The sequence below is a fragment of the Bufo bufo genome, chromosome 2, assembly GCF_905171765.1.
Source record: "Bufo bufo chromosome 2, aBufBuf1.1, whole genome shotgun sequence".
Classification (NCBI taxonomy): Eukaryota; Metazoa; Chordata; class Amphibia; order Anura; family Bufonidae; genus Bufo; species Bufo bufo.
The window spans coordinates 82998446-83017716 of record NC_053390.1 but is presented as its reverse complement, the minus strand read 5'-3'; the positions used below and the strand labels follow the sequence as shown (position 1 = coordinate 83017716).

At 45.2% G+C, this 19271-nt stretch overlaps 1 protein-coding gene across 1 annotated transcript in view; it reads left to right on the top strand.

Annotated features, from left to right (window-relative positions):
• PARP8 (poly(ADP-ribose) polymerase family member 8) overlaps window positions 1–19271 on the top strand; it is a 345285-nt gene that overhangs the window by 286015 nt on the left and 39999 nt on the right. Inside the window, 4 exon segments of the mRNA XM_040421265.1 lie at window positions 6593–6685; window positions 8552–8677; window positions 12207–12272; window positions 18340–18407. Coding sequence (XP_040277199.1) covers window positions 6593–6685; window positions 8552–8677; window positions 12207–12272; window positions 18340–18407 — 353 coding nt within the window.

Genomic DNA, 19271 nt, shown 5'->3' with positions numbered 1-19271 from the left:
TTGTCTCTTCAGCGCCTGGAGAAAGGGAAACTCTGCAGCTGCTCATTACCTGAGGCAGAGCCTCCAGCTCTGTGTCTGTGCTGCTGATGGTAGAAGGGGTTAAACTTTTCTGAAGAATCCAGTGGAAGGAGAGACACAGGGCACACAGCTCAGCCAGCAGATCAAGCAGTGCAGGGGCGTGGCCAGCAGAGTGGGCAGTGCAGGGGCGTGGCTTGTCGTTCCAACCAGCACAGCCTTCACATTGGCGTCCTGTGCACAGAGGCTGACCTGCTCCTCCTGCTTCCTCAGGCTTGTGCACCGGACGTCATCAGAGCAGGGAAAGAAGCTGACATCACAGGCCATGTGACACCAGTTAGCCAGGAGAACAGGGCCACTGGAGATGAAGTAAGGGAACTGAAAACCCCTTACATTTGCCTAGTTAGAAACATGCAAAGAACAACAAAAAAATAACTTGGACAACCCCTTTAAGGGGGCCCAAACGCTCTTTTGCCACATCAGAAGATATAGGTGGAGGCCACTGCCAGAACTGTAGCTAGGCTTTCTTCACCCAGGGCAAAGATTCAGTCTGGTCCCCCCGCTCCCCCATAAAACGTAAAGTGGTTGTCAACCCTTCCCCTCATTTTACACACATATATACACAACTCACACACATGCATACACACTATACACACATACTGTATACTATACATACACATTACACACACATAGTTATGCATATCACACAGAAAGACTGAGATGTTCTCTTCAAACTCTCCCCAATGTGCAGTGTCCATCTCTTTCACTGATGGCACCCAGGGCAGGAGCCCCGGCTGCCCTTACCCTTGCTACATCACTGTTACAGATTTTGCATAGTAGCTCAGAAGGTTCAATTCCCCAGAATTACGTGGACAGTCTTTTCTATATAAACACTGGTATATAGATGGGTTTTTACGTTGGAGACCCCACTTTATGACATCCAGAGGTTGTCCTATTAAGAAAACTGCTTTAGGCCTCATGCACACGACCGTGTTCCGCGGCCGAGAGCGGTCTGTGGTAACCCGTCCGGGATTCCTGCTGACAGCAGGAGCGCACGGCGTCATTGGTTGCTATGACGCCGTGCTCTTCATGCCGCCGCTGCTGTACAGTAATACACTCGTATGACGCCGTGCGCTCCTGCTGTCAGCAGGAATCCCGGCCGGGTTACCACGGACCGCTCTCGGCCGCGGAACACGGCCGTGTGCATGAGGCCTTAAAGAGGACCTGTCTCCAGACATGTCTGCTTTAGTATATACTTGCTTTCTCCACTAGATACTCCAGAATTGTTACTACATAGAGAATGCAAGTAGTTGCTAAAAAGGCATGTCAGGAGAGGAGACAGGTCCTCTTTCAAGTGTACCTAAGTTTTCAGAAATGAATAATAGGGGTGAATGTAAGAAGTTTTGTAATATATCTTATTAAAGAATGATGCTTCCTCATAGGCTTCTCAGACTGCTTTTCTTCTCTCTGCCTTTTTTTCTTTATTAACAACTATCTCTGTCTCCAGCTTCACACACAAAAGTGTATGGAGAGATTTATTACCTCACTCTGAACAGTGGTAGAGCCCTACCTTATAGATATAGTAGACTCAAAAGTGTTATGTGTAGCAGAGCTAACTGTACTTTCACACTAGTGTTATTCTTTTCCAGTATTGAAATCCGGTAAAGGGTCTCAATACCGGATCAGTTTTGTCCTAATGCATTCTGAATGGAAAGTAGTCCATTCAGTATGCATCAGGATGTCTTCTGTTCTGTTCCTTGTACGGTATTTGACCGGACAAAATGCCGGAACAATACCGCACTTGCCGGATCCGGCATTAATTTCCATAGAGATGTATTAATGCCGGATCCGGTACCAAGTGTTTTGGAAATTGCTGCATCGCCGGATCCGGTTTTCCAGTCTGCGCATGTGCCGGGATATAGGAGGAGCTATATTCGCTTTTAATCTTTGAAAATTTTTTAATACCGGATCCGTTATTCCAGATGATACCGGATGAGACGGATCCGGTATTTCACCGGATCCGTCTAACGCAGGGATGCTCAACCTGCGGCCCTCAAGCTGTTGTAAAACTCCAACTCCAACCATGCCCTGCTTTAGGCTGTCTGGGAATGATAGGAGTTGTAGTTTTGCAAAAGCCTGAGGGCCGCAGGTTGAGCATGCCTGGTCTAACAGATCCGGGAAAAAAAAAGCTATCCGTTTGTATACGGCTTGCCGGATTCTAACAACGCTAGTGTGAAAGTGCCCTAAGAAACTGACGTTTGTTTATCTCTCACCCAGCCGCCTCCTCCCCCTCCTCTATCCATAGTAATGTTAAAAGCAGGAAAGATCACCGCAGCCTGATAAAAGCAAATTGAAGAGTGTTCCTTTAAAACACTATATTACAAAGTTTCCTATATTCACCTGCATTATAAATTTATGGAAAGTTTATTTATAACTGAAGGTTCGCTTTAAGCTTCTTTTACTGACCAGAAACGGAGAGGGAGGATTTCTCAGCATAATAATAAGAGAGTAGATGTAAACAGATGCATTCATGGACTTGGCTTTGGTGTTATTAGCTGCAGAGATATTATCTCCTTTGTATGATGCATTATTCATATCTTGTAGCCTTTTGATTATGGGATGAAATAGGTTTGTGCCAAATGATGATTAGTTAATTAGCGTTATGTCTGCTCCTCATGTCTTGATGTTTGAATGTAAAAACATTCATTTATTTCTTGGCTTGTAAACAGGTCTTTTGTTCCTGTTGTACCTTTGTTTGATGTAATTATGTCTAAGGTCATAAAGTATCAGTCTACGTCTACATTAATTGGATGCTAAGCACCACATGAGACCCTGCATTCAGGCCTTTCATGTAATGAATACATGCAGCTCCATGTACTGGATGTTCCATAACTGTAGGAAATAAAAAAAAAAATACAAAGCTGGATGATCTTTTCTCTGATTTCTGCATCATGCCATCCTCTGTTATTCCTCCTAGAAATGTACAGTCAGGTCCATAAATATTGGGACATTGACACAATTCTAACATTTTTGGCTCTATTCACCACCACAATGGATTTGAAATGAAACAAACAAGATGTGCTTTACCTGCAGACTGTCAGCTTTAATTTGAGGGTATTTACATCCAAATCAGGTGAACGGTGTAGGAATTACAACAGTTTGCATATGTGCCTCCCACTTGTTAAGGGACCAAAAGTAATGGGACAGAATAATAATCATAAATCAAACTTTCACTTTTTAATACTTGGTTGCAAATCCTTTGCAGTCAATTACAGCCTGAAGTCTGGAACGCATAGACATCACCAGACGCTGGGTTTCATCCCTGGTGATGCTCTGCCAGGCCTCTACTGCAACTGTCTTCAGTTCCTACTTGTTCTTGGGGCATTTTCCCTTCAGTTTTGTCTTCAGCAAGTGAAATGCATGCTCAATCGGATTCAGGTCAGGTGATTGACTTGGCCATTGCATAACATTCCACTTCTTTCCCTTTGGTTGCTTTTGCAGTATGCTTTGGGTCATTGTCCATCTGCACTGTGAAGCGCCGTCCAATGAGTTCTGAAGCATTTGGCTGAATATGAGCAGATAATATTGCCCGAAACACTTCAGAATTGCTGCTTTTGTCAGCAGTCACATCATCAATAAATACAAGAGAACAGTTCCATTGGCAGCCATACATGCCCACGCCATGACACTACCACCACATGCTTCACTGATGAGGTGGTATGCTTAGGATCATGGGCAGTTACTTTTCTTCTCCATACTCTTCTCTTCCCATCACTCTGGTACAAGTTGATCTTGGTCTCATCTGTCCATAGGATGTTGTTCCAGAACTGTAAAGGCTTTTTTAGATGTCGTTTGGCAAACTCTAATCTGGCCTTCCTGTTTTTGAGGCTCACCAATGGTTTGCATCTTCTGGTGAACCCTCTGGTGAAGTCTTCTCTTGATTGTTGACTTTGACACACATACACCTACCTCCTGGAGAGTGTTCTTGATCTGGCCAACTGTTGTGAAGGGTGTTTTCTTCACCAGGGAAAGAATTCTTCGGTCATCCACCACAGTTGTTTTCCGTGGTCTTCCGGGTCTTTTGGTGTTGCTGAGCTCACCGGTGCGTTCCTTCTTTTTCAGAATGTTCCAAACAGTTGTTTTGGCCACGCCTAATGTTTTTGCTATCTCTCTGATGGGTTTGTTTTGTTTTTTCAGCCTAATGATGGCTTGCTTCACTGATAGTGACAGCTCTTTGGATCTCATCTTCAGAGTTGACAGCAACAAATTCCAAATGCAAATAGCAGACTTGAAATGAACTCTGGACCTTTTATCTGCTCATTGTAATAGGGATAATGAGGGAATAACACACACCTGGCCGTGGAACAGCTGAGAAGTCAATTGTCCCATTACTTTTGGTCCCTTAGCAAGTGGGAGTCACATATGCAAACTGTTGTAATTCCTACACCGTTTACCTGATTTGGATGTAAATACCCTCAACTTAAGCTGATGGTCTGCAATTAAAGCACATCTTGTTCGTTTTATTTCAAATCCATTGTGGTGGTGTATAGAGCCAAAAAATGTTAGAATTGTGTCGATGTCCCAATATTTATGGACCTAAATGTATAAAAATATTGGCAGTTAGATATTGCTATCCCCCTGTCAGTTGGGTGCATCCCTACACACACTGACGATGTTAGCACTGATTGGACAGCATATGTAGGGACATGCCCCACAACAATTTCAGGAGGAATAACAGAGGGATTCTACAATGCAGAAAGCTAAGAAATTATGTTTCAGAAAGTAATTTATTGGGGAATACAAGTTTTTTACTAAACTGACACGACTTTGCTGACCACACTGACCAATTCCAAATCTTTAGTCACCAGGTATGTCATGACTGACCAGCATCTAGTAAATTAGTGAAGAGTTAAATTATTTATATCGCTTCGATGGGTCCTTAACCCCTTAGTGACCACATATTCGCCTTTTTACATTGTTTACGAAGGGGCCTTGGGTTAAGCTGCCGCCTTATTACAGTTCCCTACTCTGGAGAGCAGGAGCTGAGCTCTCTCATGACAGTCGGGCACCAGCTCCATGGTCTGAATCTGCAGAAGTGTCGATCCTGACTGCTTAGCCCCTTCGATGCAGCAAACCTGTGTGACATCTGTGTGACATCCGTTTTTTTGAGGATCCATTGTAACAATGCCTGTCCTTGTCAGCAAAACAGACAAGAATAGGACATGTTCCATTTTTGGGTGGAACGGACTTGCCAACATACGGGTATGGAATGGACACGTTTGTTTTGCGGCCGCATTGAAATGAATTCCGCATACGGGCCGCATAAAAAACGGAATGGACACGGACAAAAAATACCTTTGTGTGCATGAGCCCTAATACAGAGTTCAGGTTTTTCATGCTTACTAGCAATGGGGAGGAAGATGTTGGGGGGGGGGGGGGATACTCAAATATAACCCTTCGGTTCCCACATGCACAGCACTTGATGCCTGTTAAAGGGAGCCCGTCATCAACGTTATGCTAACCTCACTGAGGGCAGCATAAAATAGTGACAGAAATGCCGATGTCAGTGGTGTGTCACTGATGAGCTAAAAGTAAGTGGTTGCCGAGAACCAGCATCATAATCATTGCAGACTGGGCCTGGAGAAGAGTCAAATCTACCTGAGAAGAGTCCTGGTTATTATAATCTCCTTCTCTCTCACCCATCTTCTGATGATTGGCAGTTCTCTCCTAGAGAGAAAGGGAGAAAACTAGGTAGAAGACTGTCAGTCATCAGCAGGTGGGCAGGAGAGCAGGAATTCATGAATGACCAGGACTCTTCTCAGGTGGCCGTGACTCTTTTCCAGGCCTAGTCTGCAATGACTGTGATGTTGGTTCTCGGCAACCGCTTACTTTTAACTTATAAATGACAGACCACTGAAATCAACTCACCTGTCTCTACATTATGGTGCCGTTAGTATGGGCAACATAAAGTTGATGACAGGTTCCCTTTAAATACTAAATACAAAAAAATATAAATAAATCTATTCTAGTAAATGAATAAAGAAATAAATAAATGAATAAAATGAATGAATACATAAATTAGCCTTATAATTTGCAGATTATTATGTTTACCAGTGTAGCGGAATCATTTCTCTGTACGACAGCATTTCCTTTTAAGATGCAAAACAGGACGGTGCACGCCAACGCACAAAGCCGTGATTTTAGATTTTATAATGAAATTAGGCCTGGTTCGGGGTGGAAGCGATGAAGCAAGGCCCATTGTGTGCTGCTTTACTGTACATCAACTTATTTGACATCTCATTTCACAACTGCTGAGCAATGTAGACGCGTTTCATGAATTAAATCATGAAGAGAGCCTGCAGGAGCTATTTAAGTACCGCCACGTGGGCTATTTGTCTTGTTATGACACTGCCATCTGGTGGTCGCACGCTGTCATTGCGTATCTTTTGTGTTTGCTTTCATTCTCTCTGATTTGGGTTGTTTCATTTTGTTTTGGATGCAAACTTATGTTTAACATTAGTCAGTAAAAACTATTTGCCCATATGAGATGATAGTTGTCATTTTCTCTTTTTGACAGCCTACTGTTTGCGAAAGAGAGCTTTGTGTGTTCGCCTTTCAGACGCTGGGTGTAATGAATGAAGCTGCAGATGAAATTGCAACCGGTGCTCAGGTATACAGCGGGATGTCACCTTTGTGACAATTAAGAGTATTGACTAGTGTCCCACATGATTTAGGGATATAATAATTGATATGATATATTCTATTGCATATAGAAAAGTAGGCCTGGGGCTAGCAGACCAACAGCTCGGAGCCAATGGAACGTTCACAGCAGCACAGAGTATATCAGCTCAGTGTACTGCTTTAAAAGGGTTTTCCAAGATTTTTTGCTTATCCTCTGGACAGGTCCTCACTATTTGATCGGTGGGGGTCTGACACCCGGGACCCCCGCCAATCAGCTATTTGAGAAGGTACCGGCGCTCACAGTAGCTCTGCAACCTTCTCCAACTTTTCCTAGATCATATGACGTCACATTTAGAGATGAGCGAAGCAAGCTTCGGATTCTACATCCGAAGCCGCTTCGCTAAAAAAAAAATTGTTATAATACTTTACGGAGTGCTACCTTGAAATCAAAGCCAGGTTAGGTTCAAAGGTTTTTCACTGTAATAATCAATGAACGAAGTTATTCAAAAAAGTCACTCGAGACTTTGTGAATAACTTACTTCGGCTCATCGGAGCTCATACATTCTAAGGCTACTTTCACACTAGCGGCAGGACGGATCCGACAGGCTGTTCACCCTGTCAGATCCGTCCTGCTGCTATTTCGCCGTGCCGACGGACCGCCGCTCCGTCCCCATTGACTATAATGGGGACGGCCTGGCAGTGCACGGCAAGAGGCCGTCGGACTAAAAAGTCAGACATGTCGTAGTTTTAGTACGGCGGCCTTTCACCGTGCACTGCCGAGCCGCGGCACGGCGAAATAGCGGCAGGACGGATCCGACAGGGTGAACAGCCTGTCGGATCCGTCCTTCCACTAGTGTGAAAGTACCCTAATACTGTACGGAGGCGAATCTCTGTACAGTATTATAACACATTTTTTAGACAAGAGACTTCAGATGTAGCATGCAACATTCATTGGGCACACGGTCTAGGCGCAGCTCAGCCCCATAGAAGTGTATAGGGCTGAGCACGATACTAAGCACAGCCGCTAGACAATGTATACGGCGCTGCCCTTGGTGAGTGGAGAGAAGGGTGCAGCGCTACTGCGAGTGCCGGTGCCTTCTCAAACTGCTGATCAGTGGATATCCCCACTGATCAGATACTGATGACCTATCCAGAGGATAGGTCATCCATTAAAAAATACTGGAAAACCCCTTTAATTCCATTTTAAAAAAAAAGAAAAATATTGTTGATAGTTGATTTTTTTGTTTTTCTACACTATTAAAAAAGTAGTGGTCTCAGCAGATTTGTCATTCAGGGCCCTAGGAAAGCTGGGGGGCCTGATCTGTGGAAGTTATATCCCCCCAAAAGTTAAAGGGAACCTGTCGCATTGAGAATGCAGTGTGATCTGCAGGCAGCGTGTCATGGAGCTGGAGGAGCTGCGCAGACTGATGTATGGGCGGACATTATTCAGCAAAACTTGTAATATATTCATTTGACTTCCTGCTCTCTCTATGCTTAGGAGTCCAGTGGGCGGTCCCATTAGTGATTGACAGCTATCTATGTGCACAGTCATACAGGGGAGGCTGTCAATCACTGATAGGACCGCCCACTGGACTCCTAAGTGTAGAGAGAGCAGGGATTTAAATGAATACATTACAGGTTATACTGAATCTTCTCCCGCAAGGCTATATATCAAGCTGCTCAGCTCCTCCTGCTCTCCAACATGCCAGCAGCAGATAGGACTGCATGGACAATGGGACAGGTTCTCTTTAAGTGACAGAAAGGGTGCAGTTTTTGATGAACTTCACTTCCAGTAACATGATGTATTCTCTACAAGTCATTTTTTAAAGTGATATTTGCTGTGTTATGTTTACAGGTTGTAGATCTCCTTGTGTCAATGTGTCGTTCTGCTTTGGACTCTCCGAGGAAAGTTGTCATATTTGAGCCATATCCTTCAGTAGTAGACCCCAATGATCCTCAGACCCTGGCCTTTAATCCAAGAGTAAGTATTTAGCTGAACATGTGTAGTGCCAGGTCCCCCTGACCACAGCAATACAGAGGTGGGCACCATTACCGTAGCTCTACTGACTTTAGTTAGGAACAACAATTTCCTATGAAATCGATTAAATGCAATATTGTGATATTGTAGCTAAAGCCTTGACAGGCTGCCATACACAGCGCAACCACTGGGTGGCAGTACATATAGGATAGATGCCTTGTAACACAATATCTCAAGATTATGTTAGTGTACATTGAAAGGCTAAGTATCTCGTGACCAACACATAGCAGGACATGTCCAGCCAAGAGGAAAGGTAGGGAAGGGCACATCTGCATGTGCCTGATAGGTAAGGGGGACATTGTTCCTTTAAAAACAGCTTTATTCTACATATTAAATAGAATGGAGACAGAATTCAAACCAGCACCTGGATCTAAATACTTTTGTAATTGCATGTAATCATAAATTTAATATAACTACTGAGTTATTCAGTAAAATGTATCTGTATAGCGCCACCTGCTGTTTGCTCTTTTCCTTATTTCTTGTCCACCTTACTAAGTTGGTCGCACAAGCTTAGACATGTGTTCTGTTAGAAGCTGTGGCAGTTACAGGGAAAGAGCTGCAGCAGAAAAGATATGCCCCCTGAGCCACAGCAAAAAGAACAGGCCCCCTGAGCCACAGCAGAAAGGACAGGCCCCCTGAGCCACAGCAAAAAGAACAGGCCCCCTGAGCCACAGCAGAAAGGACAGGCCCCCTGAGCCACAGCAGAAAGGACAGGCCCCCTGAGCTACAGCAAAAAGAACAGGCCCCCTGAGCCACAGCAGAAAAGATATGCCCCCTGAGCCACAGCAAAAAGAACAGGCCCCCTGAGCCACAGCAGAAAGGACAGGCCCCCTGAGCCACAGCAGAAAGGACAGGCCCCCTGAGCTACAGCAAAAAGAACAGGCCCCCTGAGCCACAGCAGAAAAGATATGCCCCCTGAGCTACAGCAGAAAGGACAGTCCCCCTGAGCCACAGCAAAAAGAACAGGCCCCCTGAGCCACAGCAGAAAGGACAGGCCCCCTGAGCCACAGCAGAAAGGACAGGCCCCCTGAGCTACAGCAGAAAGGACAGTCCCCCTGAGCTACAGCAGAAAGGACAGGCCCCCTGAGCCACAGCAAAAAGAACAGGCCCCCTGAGCCACAGCAGAAAGGACAGGCCCCCTGAGCTACAGCAGAAAGGACAGTCCCCCTGAGCTACAGCAGAAAGGACAGGCCCCCTGAGCCACAGCAAAAAGAACAGGCCCCCTGAGCCACAACAGAAAGGACAGGCCCCCTGAGCTACAGCAGAAAGGACAGTCCCCCTGAGCTACAGCAGAAAGGACAGTCCCCCTGAGCTACAACAGAAAGGACAGGCCCCCTGAGCTACAACAGAAAGGACAGGCCCCCTTAGCTACAGCAGAAAGGACAGGCCCCCTGAGCTACAGCAGAAATGACAGGCTTCCTGAGCTACAGCAGAAAGGAACTGGCCCCCTGAGCTACAGCAGAAAGGAACTGGCCCCCTTGAGCTACAGCAGAAAGGACAGGCCCCCTGAGCTACAGCAGAAAGGACAGTCCCCCTGAGCTACAGCAGAAAGGACAGGGCCCCTGAGCTACAGCAGAAAGGACAGGCCCCCTGGGCTACAGCAGAAAGGATAGGCCCCCTGGGCTACAGCAGAAAGGACAGACCCCCTGAGCTACAGCAGAAACGTCAGGCCCCCTGAGCTACAGCAGAAAGGACAGGCCCCCTGAGCTACAGCAGAAAGGACAGGCCCCCTGAGCTACAGCAGAAAGGACAGGCCCCCTGAGCTACAGCAGAAAGGACAGGCCCCCTGAGCTACAGCAGAAAGGACAGGCCCCCTGAGCTACAGCAGAAAGGACAGGCCCCCTGAGCTACAGCAGAAAGGACAGGCCCCCTTAGAAAGGACACTCCCCCTGAGCTGCCAGCCTGAAAGAAATCTAGCAGAACAATTGGAGCAATGAATGGGGAGATCTCTGGATCCATGTGAGGTTCAGGGCTGGTTCTAGCTTTGTTAGAAAATGTACTATGTGATGTTGATTTTCATTTTTTACATTATTCATGGCATAACCCCTTTATAGTGGATGCTCTATATTTAGCTTTTCAAGGGTCAGAGGTCCATGTCTTGTTTTTGCACAGTGTTCACCTGCTTTACGTGTCCACCACTGGACGCAATTGAAATCGTTTTTATAACACAGCAAAACCAATGGGTAACCTTCTATTACATGGTTCACAGAGAGAGCACCTGAGAGTCACAAGTGCACATGCACATATGCTGTCCTTGCTGTCCTGATGTGACTGCCCCTTTAAGACCATTTCACCGCTCATCTCTTTGTCACTTGTAGTACTTCTTATGGACTGTTCTGGACACAAGTTTGGCCATTTTTAATTTGCATGGGTAGAGTGTGGTACCTAATGAGTAAATGATACTCTCCTGCTCCAGGATGCAAATTTCTGGTGCCCTGGCTCCATTCAGCGATCTGCTGGTTCCTATTTAGGGTATGGACAGGGTCAGGTGCACTGCTGCAGCCAATGACGGGCCTCTGTAGTGATGTGTCCGTAAGGGCTCATGCACATGAACGTATTTTCTTTCCGTGTCCGTTCCGTGTATTTTTGCGGACCGTATGTGGAAACATTCATTTCAATGGGTCCGGAAAAAAAACGGAAGGTACTTTATGTGCATTCCATTTCCATATGTCTGTTCCGCAAAAAAAACAGAACATGTCCTATTATTTTTCACATTACGGACAAGGATAGGACTGTTGTATTAGGTACTAGCTGTTTCGTTCCGCAAAATACGGAATGCATATCGACGTCATCTAATCTGTTTTTGCGGACTGCAAAATACATACGGTCGTGTGCATGAGCCCTAAGCAGTATTTCACTGCTGGGTCATGTGCCGCCTGGAGACATGTCGCCTCTGAGGCCAGTCATTGGCTGCAGCAGCGCACGTGTCTCCATCTGTACCCCTGCCAGAAATAAACAAGCTGGGGACTGGAAGATTGCCAAAAAGAGCCAGGGCATTGGCGCTTAGTGGTGGGGAGCAGGTGAGATTTTTTTCATTAGCTCCTACACACTATGGCGGCTACTTATACGTATATTACCAAAATCCTGGAAAACTCCTTTAATGTCCGTTGAGAGTAACTAATCTCCATGCAGGTTCCATGAAGGAGAAGTTAGAATGTTTGCTTTCACTTGGCATATCTCATAGAGCCCTTGCTGCTGTTCCAGTGCTTACTGGGACCCCCGCTGCTTCCCGGGGTCTCTCAGCCCACCCAATGCCAGGCTGCAGTACTTACCTGGCTCATTTCTGATGTGTCAAAAGACACCTGGTAGTGGAAACCAGCAGGAGAACCAGGAGGTGTCAGATTGGCAGAGGTGGAGGAGGTAAATACTGCTGTATTTTTTTTTTAACTCATTCAGGTTTTTTATGCACTGTACAAACCATTTTAACCATATTGTTGGTAGATTTCTTGACTTGTCTTTATTTTCCCAACAGAAAAAGAACTACGACAGAGTAATGAAAGCGTTAGACAGCATCACTTCCATCAGAGAGATGACGCAAGTGAGCACACTTATTATTATAGTGTAATGAGGTTTGTTTTATCCTATTATATAATGACGTGGACAAGACGCTTCTGATTAATCTAGCCTGTATACCTGCTGCCTGGATACAGCAGCTCTGCACAAATAGATTGTATGATGTCAAATAGACCGTTGTGGGCATCTCCAGGCAGCGGCAGCACTGGCAGACAGTAGGGCTTGGCACTGCATGTTTTATGCTGTATTATATGAGCACTGTAGGCTGGTATTATAAAGTATGTTATATTAGCATTGCATGTTGCATAGTAACATAGTTTGTAAGGCTGAAAAAAGACATAATGTACATCCATCCAGTTCAGCCTGTTATCCTGAATTTTTTTTCCTCTTTTTAGGGGGAAAAAAATCCTTCTCGACTCCAATCAGGCCATCAGAATAAGGCCTCATGCACACGACCGTTGTGTGCATCCACGGCCATTGTTCCGTTTTCCGTCTTTTTTCGCTGACCCATTGACTTTCAATGGGTCCGTGGAAAAATCGGAAAATGCACCATTTTGCAGCCGCATCCGTGATCCGTGTTTCCTGTCCGTCCCAAAAATATGACCTGTCCTATTTTTTTGACGGACAACGGTTCACGGACCCATTCAAGTCAATGGGTCCGTGAAAAAACACGGATGCACACAAGATTGCCATCCGCGTCCGTCATCCTTGTTCGTAGGCTACTTTCACACAGACGGATCCGCTGATCCGTCTGCATAAAAGCTTTTTAGATCTGATTTTTCACTTCGTGAAAACTCAGATCCGACAGTATATTCTAACACAGAGGCGTTCCCGTGGTGATGGGGACGCTTCAGGTTAGAATATACTAAAAGAACTGTGTACATGACTGCCCCCCGCTGCCTGGCAGGTGCTGCCAGGCAGCAGGGGGCAGACCCCCCCCTCCCTCCCCCCCTGTATTTAACACATTGGTGGCCAGTGCGGCCGGCCCCCCCTCCCTCCCTTGTATTTAACACATTAGTGGCCAGTGCGGCCGGCCCCCCCTCCCTCCCTTGTATTTAACACATTGGTGGCCAGTGCGGCCGGCCCCCCCTCCCTCCCCTAATTAAAATGACCGACCCCCATCATTGGTGGCAGCGGAGAGTTCCGATCGGAGTCCCAGTTTAATCGCTGGGGCTCCGATCGGTTACCATGGCAGCCAAGACGATATTGCAGTCCTGGCTGCCATGGTTACTTAGCAATTTTAGAAGCATTATATTTACCTGCGATGTCTGTGACCGGCCGGGCGCTCCTCCTACTGGTAAGTGAAAGGTCCGTGCGGCGCATTGCTTATAGCCTCCAAAAATCAAGGAAGACCCACGGACGAAAAAACGGTCACGGATCACAGAACAACGGAAATCCGTTTTGCGGACTGCAAATAAAAACGTCCGTGTGCATGAGGCCTAACTCCCTGTATCAACAACCCTTATAAGTATTATATGAGCATTGTATGTTGGTATTAAATATATCTCTGCCACTGCTATACACTGCAAGAATAAAGTACCGTCTGGTAAACAAATATCTGTGATGCACAGGTAAACACCACCATACAGTGCTCATATAATACAACATACTGTATAGCGCCAACATACAGTGCTCATATAATACAACATACTGTATAGCGCCAACATACAGGGCTGGTCCAGGGATTTTTGCCACCTTAGGCAAAAGCTAATTTTGCTGCCCCCTTGATTCCGCCCATTGACCACGCCCTTTGACCCGCCCCTTTTTTACGGGACAGGAATGTGCCCCTCCCCCCCAGTGTACAGGGACTGAGCTGGCAATGTAATCCTGGTGAAGCCAGGCGTAGGGCACCATACTAAGCTGCACATAGAAGAACTGACCATGGTCTCCATGGCACATGTGGAGGCACACTACACCCACAAACAGTAGTAGGGGTCCTCTCCTATTCCCCCTGTTACTTACCGTGTCTGAGCCAGAGCTCACATGCTGAAAGGGGAGGGCGCCAAACACAAACCCTGACATGAGCGCTCTGGTGCTCTCCCCTGCCATGGTGCCCGCCGCTCACCCTCTGCAACCTGTGGCATACCCGTCTCTATGGGGTACGGACTGCTGGCTGTGCTGCGGAAGTATCTCCGACTCCTCACACACAGCAGAGAGAGCGGGCTGCGGGCAGATAGGCATGTATAGTGCGACACGAGAAGAAACAGTGACCTCTACTGGACAAAGCCCATACTGCGCCTAGGAGACAGGGAAGTCTGTACCCCATAGAGACGGGGATGCCACAGGTTGCAGAGGGTGGGCGGTGGGCAGGGCCGGCGCCACCCATAAGCAAAGTAGGCCACCGCGGGCGCCCCCAGCAAGAGTGCGCTCTATGCGGTGGCCTACTTTGCTTATGGGTGGCACCGGCCCTGTACACATATAATACAACATACAGCAGTCATATAATACTACATACAGCATAATACCAAAATGCTATGCTCATGTAATACAACTTACTATATAGTACCAGTTTACAATGCCGATATAAGACAACACACAGCTTAATATGCTCATATAATACAACAAAGCATAATACCAATATACAGTGCTCATAATACAAGATAAAGCATAATACCAACGCATAATGCTCATATAATACAACACATAGCTTAATACAAACATACAGTGCTCATATAATACAATATACAGCATAATACCAACATACAGTGCTCATATAATACAGCATACAGCAAAATATCAACATACAGTGCTCATATAATACAGCATAATACCAACGCATAATGCTCATATAATACAACACACAGCTTAATACCAACATACAATGCTCATATAGTACAAAATACGGCATAATATTCACATACAATGATCATATAATACAATATACAATATAATACCAATATACAGTGCTCATAATACAAGATAAAGCATAATACCAACGCATAGTGCTCATATAATACAACACATAGCTTAATACAAACATACAGTGCTCATATAATACAGCATAATACCAACATATAATGCCCATATAATACAACACACAGCATAATACCAACATATAATGCTCATATAATACAAAATACGGCATAATATTCACATACAGTGCTCATATAATACAATATACAATATAATACCAACATATAATGCCCATATAATACAACACACAGCATAATACCAACATATAATGCTCATATAATACAAAATACGGCATAATATTCACATACAGTGCTCATATAATACAACGTACAGCATAATACCAACTTACAGTGCTCATATAATATAATATACAGCTTAACTCTCTTAAGCCTCATTCACACGTAAGTGTTTCACGGATGTGTGCCGTACCTGTTCTCCACGGACAGCACACGTCCCTTTTCATTTTAATGTGTGTATTCAGACATCAGTGTTTTAGCACAGTTCGTAGGTCCGTTTTTTTAGCACGGATGCATGCTCTATTTTGTCCGTATTCTTGGATCCATCACGCCCATTATAGTCTATGGGTCCGTGAAAACCACAGATGCCATCCGTGTTGCATCCGTGATCATTAAGAAGAGATTCTTTGAAAATTATTTTTCAGCTGTTCAGTGTCAGTGGAACACGGATACAACACGGACAGCAAAAAACGGACACATGGACCCAACACGGATCCTTCACGGATGCATCACTGACCACCTGCTCACGGATTTGAGCACAGACACGGACGTGTGAATGAGGCTTTATAGGAAATGTTATATGCCCAACGTATGGTACTATCATTAGGGCATCATATTGTACAGTGCTTATATGTAGGCAACGTATGGTATAGTTACTGCACCATGTATAGCTGGCCCTGCCTATATGGAGAAACGCTCTAAGGGTGATAATTCCGTGCGGGTGCAATGCGTGAGGTGAACACATTGCACCCGCACTGAACCCGGACCCATTCACTTCAATGGGGCTGTTCAGATGAGCGGTGATTTTCATGCATCACTTGTGCGTTGCGTGAAAAATCGCAGCATGCTCTATATTCTGCGTTTTTCACGCAACGCAGGCCCCATAGAAGTGAATGGGGTTGCGTGAAAATCGCAAGCATCCGCAAGCAAGTGCGGATGCGGTGCGATTTTCACGCATGGTTGCTAGGAGATGATGTTAGTAAATTGATAAAAGTCAGTTTACTGTATTATTTTACCTTATAACATGGTCATAAAGGAAAATATCATTCTTAATACAGAATGCTTACTGAAATGTAGCTTTAGGGGTTAAAAAAATAAAAGAATTAACTCACCTCATCCCGTTGTTTGCGCAGCATGCATCGTCTTCTTTCTTCTTCTTTCAGGACCTGCAAAAGGACCTTTGATGACGTAATCGCATTCACCACTTGGGGAACGTGGTGACGTCAGCTCAGGTCCTGCTGAATGATCATTGATAGATAGAAATCTTCTATTTGATTTCAGCAGGACCTGCGCTGACGTCACTGCGCTCACCAAGTGGTGAATGCGATTACGTCATCAAAGGTCCTTTTGCAGGTCCTGAAAGAAGAAGAAAGAAGACGATGCATGCTGCGCAAACAACAGGATGAGGTGAGTTAATTTTTTATTTTTTTTTAACCCCTCAAGCCACATTATAGTAAGGCCCCTTTCACACGGGCGAGTTTTCCGCGCGCGTGCAATGCGTGAGGTGAACGCATTGCACCCGCACTGAATCCGGACCCATTCATTTCTATGGGGCTGTGCACATGAACGGTGATTTTCACGCATCACTTGTGCGTTGCGTGAAAATCGCAGCATGTTCTATTTTGTGCGTTTTTCACGCAACGCAGGCCCCATAGAAGTGAATGGGGCTGCGTGAAAATTTCAAGCATCCGCAAGCAAGTGCGGATGCGGTGCAATTTTCACGCACGGTTGCTAGGAGACGATCGGGATGGAGACCCGATCATTATTATTTTCCCTTATAATATGGTTATAAGAGAAAATAATAGCATTCTGAATACAAAATGCATATTACAATAGGAATGGAGGGGTTAAAAAAATAAAAATAAAAATTTAACTCACCTTAATCCACTTGTTCGCGCAGCCCGGCTTCTCTTCTGTCTTCTTTTTCGGGACCTGGGTAAAGGACCTGTGATGACGTCACTGCGCTCATCACATGGCCCGTCACATGATCCATCACCATGGTAAAAGATCATGTGATGGACCATGTGATGAGCGCAGTGACGTCACTACAGGTCCTTTACCCAGGTCCCGAAGAAAGAAGACAGAAGAGAAGCCGTGCTGCGCGAACAAATGGATTAAGGTGAGTTAAAAAAAATATATTTTAACCCCTCCAGCCCTATTGTACTATGCATTCTGTATTCAGAATGCTATTATTTTTCCCTTATAACCATGTTATAAGGGAAAATAATACAATCTACAGAACACCTAACCCAAACCCGAACTTCTGTGAAGAAGTTCAGGTTTGGGTACCAAACATCCCGATTTTTCTCACGAGCGTGCAAAACGCATTACAATGTTTTGCTCTCGCGCATTTTCCCGCAACGCACCCGCATCTTATCCGGGCAAAAAACATGACCTTGTGAAAGAGGCCAAAGTATTCTGTATTAAGAATGCTATTATTTTCTCTTATGACCATGTTATAAGGGAAAATAATACAGTGAATAGACTTTTATCAATTTACTTACATCAATCAAAGGAAAATAATAAAATATACAGAACACCGAACCCAAACCCGAACTTCAGTGAAGAAGTCCGGGTTCGGGTCTGGGTACCACAGTCAGTTTTTTATTACGCGCGTGCAAAACGCATTTCACCGCGCGATAAAAACTGAACATTGGAACGCAATCGCAGTCAAAACTGACTGCAATTGCGTACCTACTCGCACGATTTTCCCTGATCGCAGACTCAACGCATCCGGACCTAATCCGGACACGGTCGTCTGCAAGGGGCCTATGGTTAGAAGAAGGAGGCCTGTCCTTATGTAACCCCAGCCTAGCATTGTGGATTACAGTCACGGCTAGTGCTTCCCATGTCAGCCCTACAGCAATGATCATCTCATCATGCACCGAGTCTACGTCTCCCGTCCTTGAATATTCCCAGTAACATTCTGATTATTTCTTCCAGGCACCATATTTGGAAATCAAGAAGCAGATGGATAAGCAGGATCCCTTAGCCCATCCTTTGCTGCAATGGTTTGTGGTGCTATTTATAAGCCTAGCAGTCTACCTAGTTTCCTGAGAAATCCATCATACTCCAAATCTGATTTGCTGCTGTGATATTGGGAAATAGGAATGATATCCTCAGCGGAAGGGGATCAGATGACGACTAACGGAGGAGCGAGAGAAAAATGCATTAGAAGGAATTCATTGTCCGATGTAACCATGTGGTGGCGGGCTGATAAAAGTGAAAAAAAATATTTGCTTATTTACAAAAGTGATTTTTTGGAAAGAAAAATCATTAGGGTACTTTCACACTTGCGGCAGAGGATTCCGGCAAGCAGTCCCGTCGCCGGATCCGTCAAAACGTATGCAAACTGATGTCATTTGTCAGGGTACTTTCACACTTGCGTTGTTTGATTCCGGCAAACATGTCGTTTTTTTCTGACTGATCAGGTATTTTTTAGACTTATCAGGATCCTGATCAGTCAGAAAAATGCATTGTAATACCGGATCCGTTTTTCCGGTGTCATCCAGCAAAACGCATCCGGTATTTTTTTTTTCACATTTTTAAAGGTCTGCGCATGCGCAGACCGGAATAGCTGTTCCGTCAGTGCGGCACTAATACATTCCTATGGAAAATAAATGCTGGATCCGACATTCCGGCAAGTGTTCAGTTGTTTTGGCTGGAGATAAAACCGTAGCATGCTGCGGTATTATCTACGTCCTGAAAAGTCAAAAAGACTGAACTGAAGACATCCTGATGCATCCTGAACGGATTGCTCTCCATTCAGAATGCATTCAAATAAAACTGATCAGTTCTTTTCCGGTATTGAGCCCCTAGGACGGAACTCAGCGCCGGAAAAGATTAACCCTAGTGTGAAAGTACCCTAAGCTGGA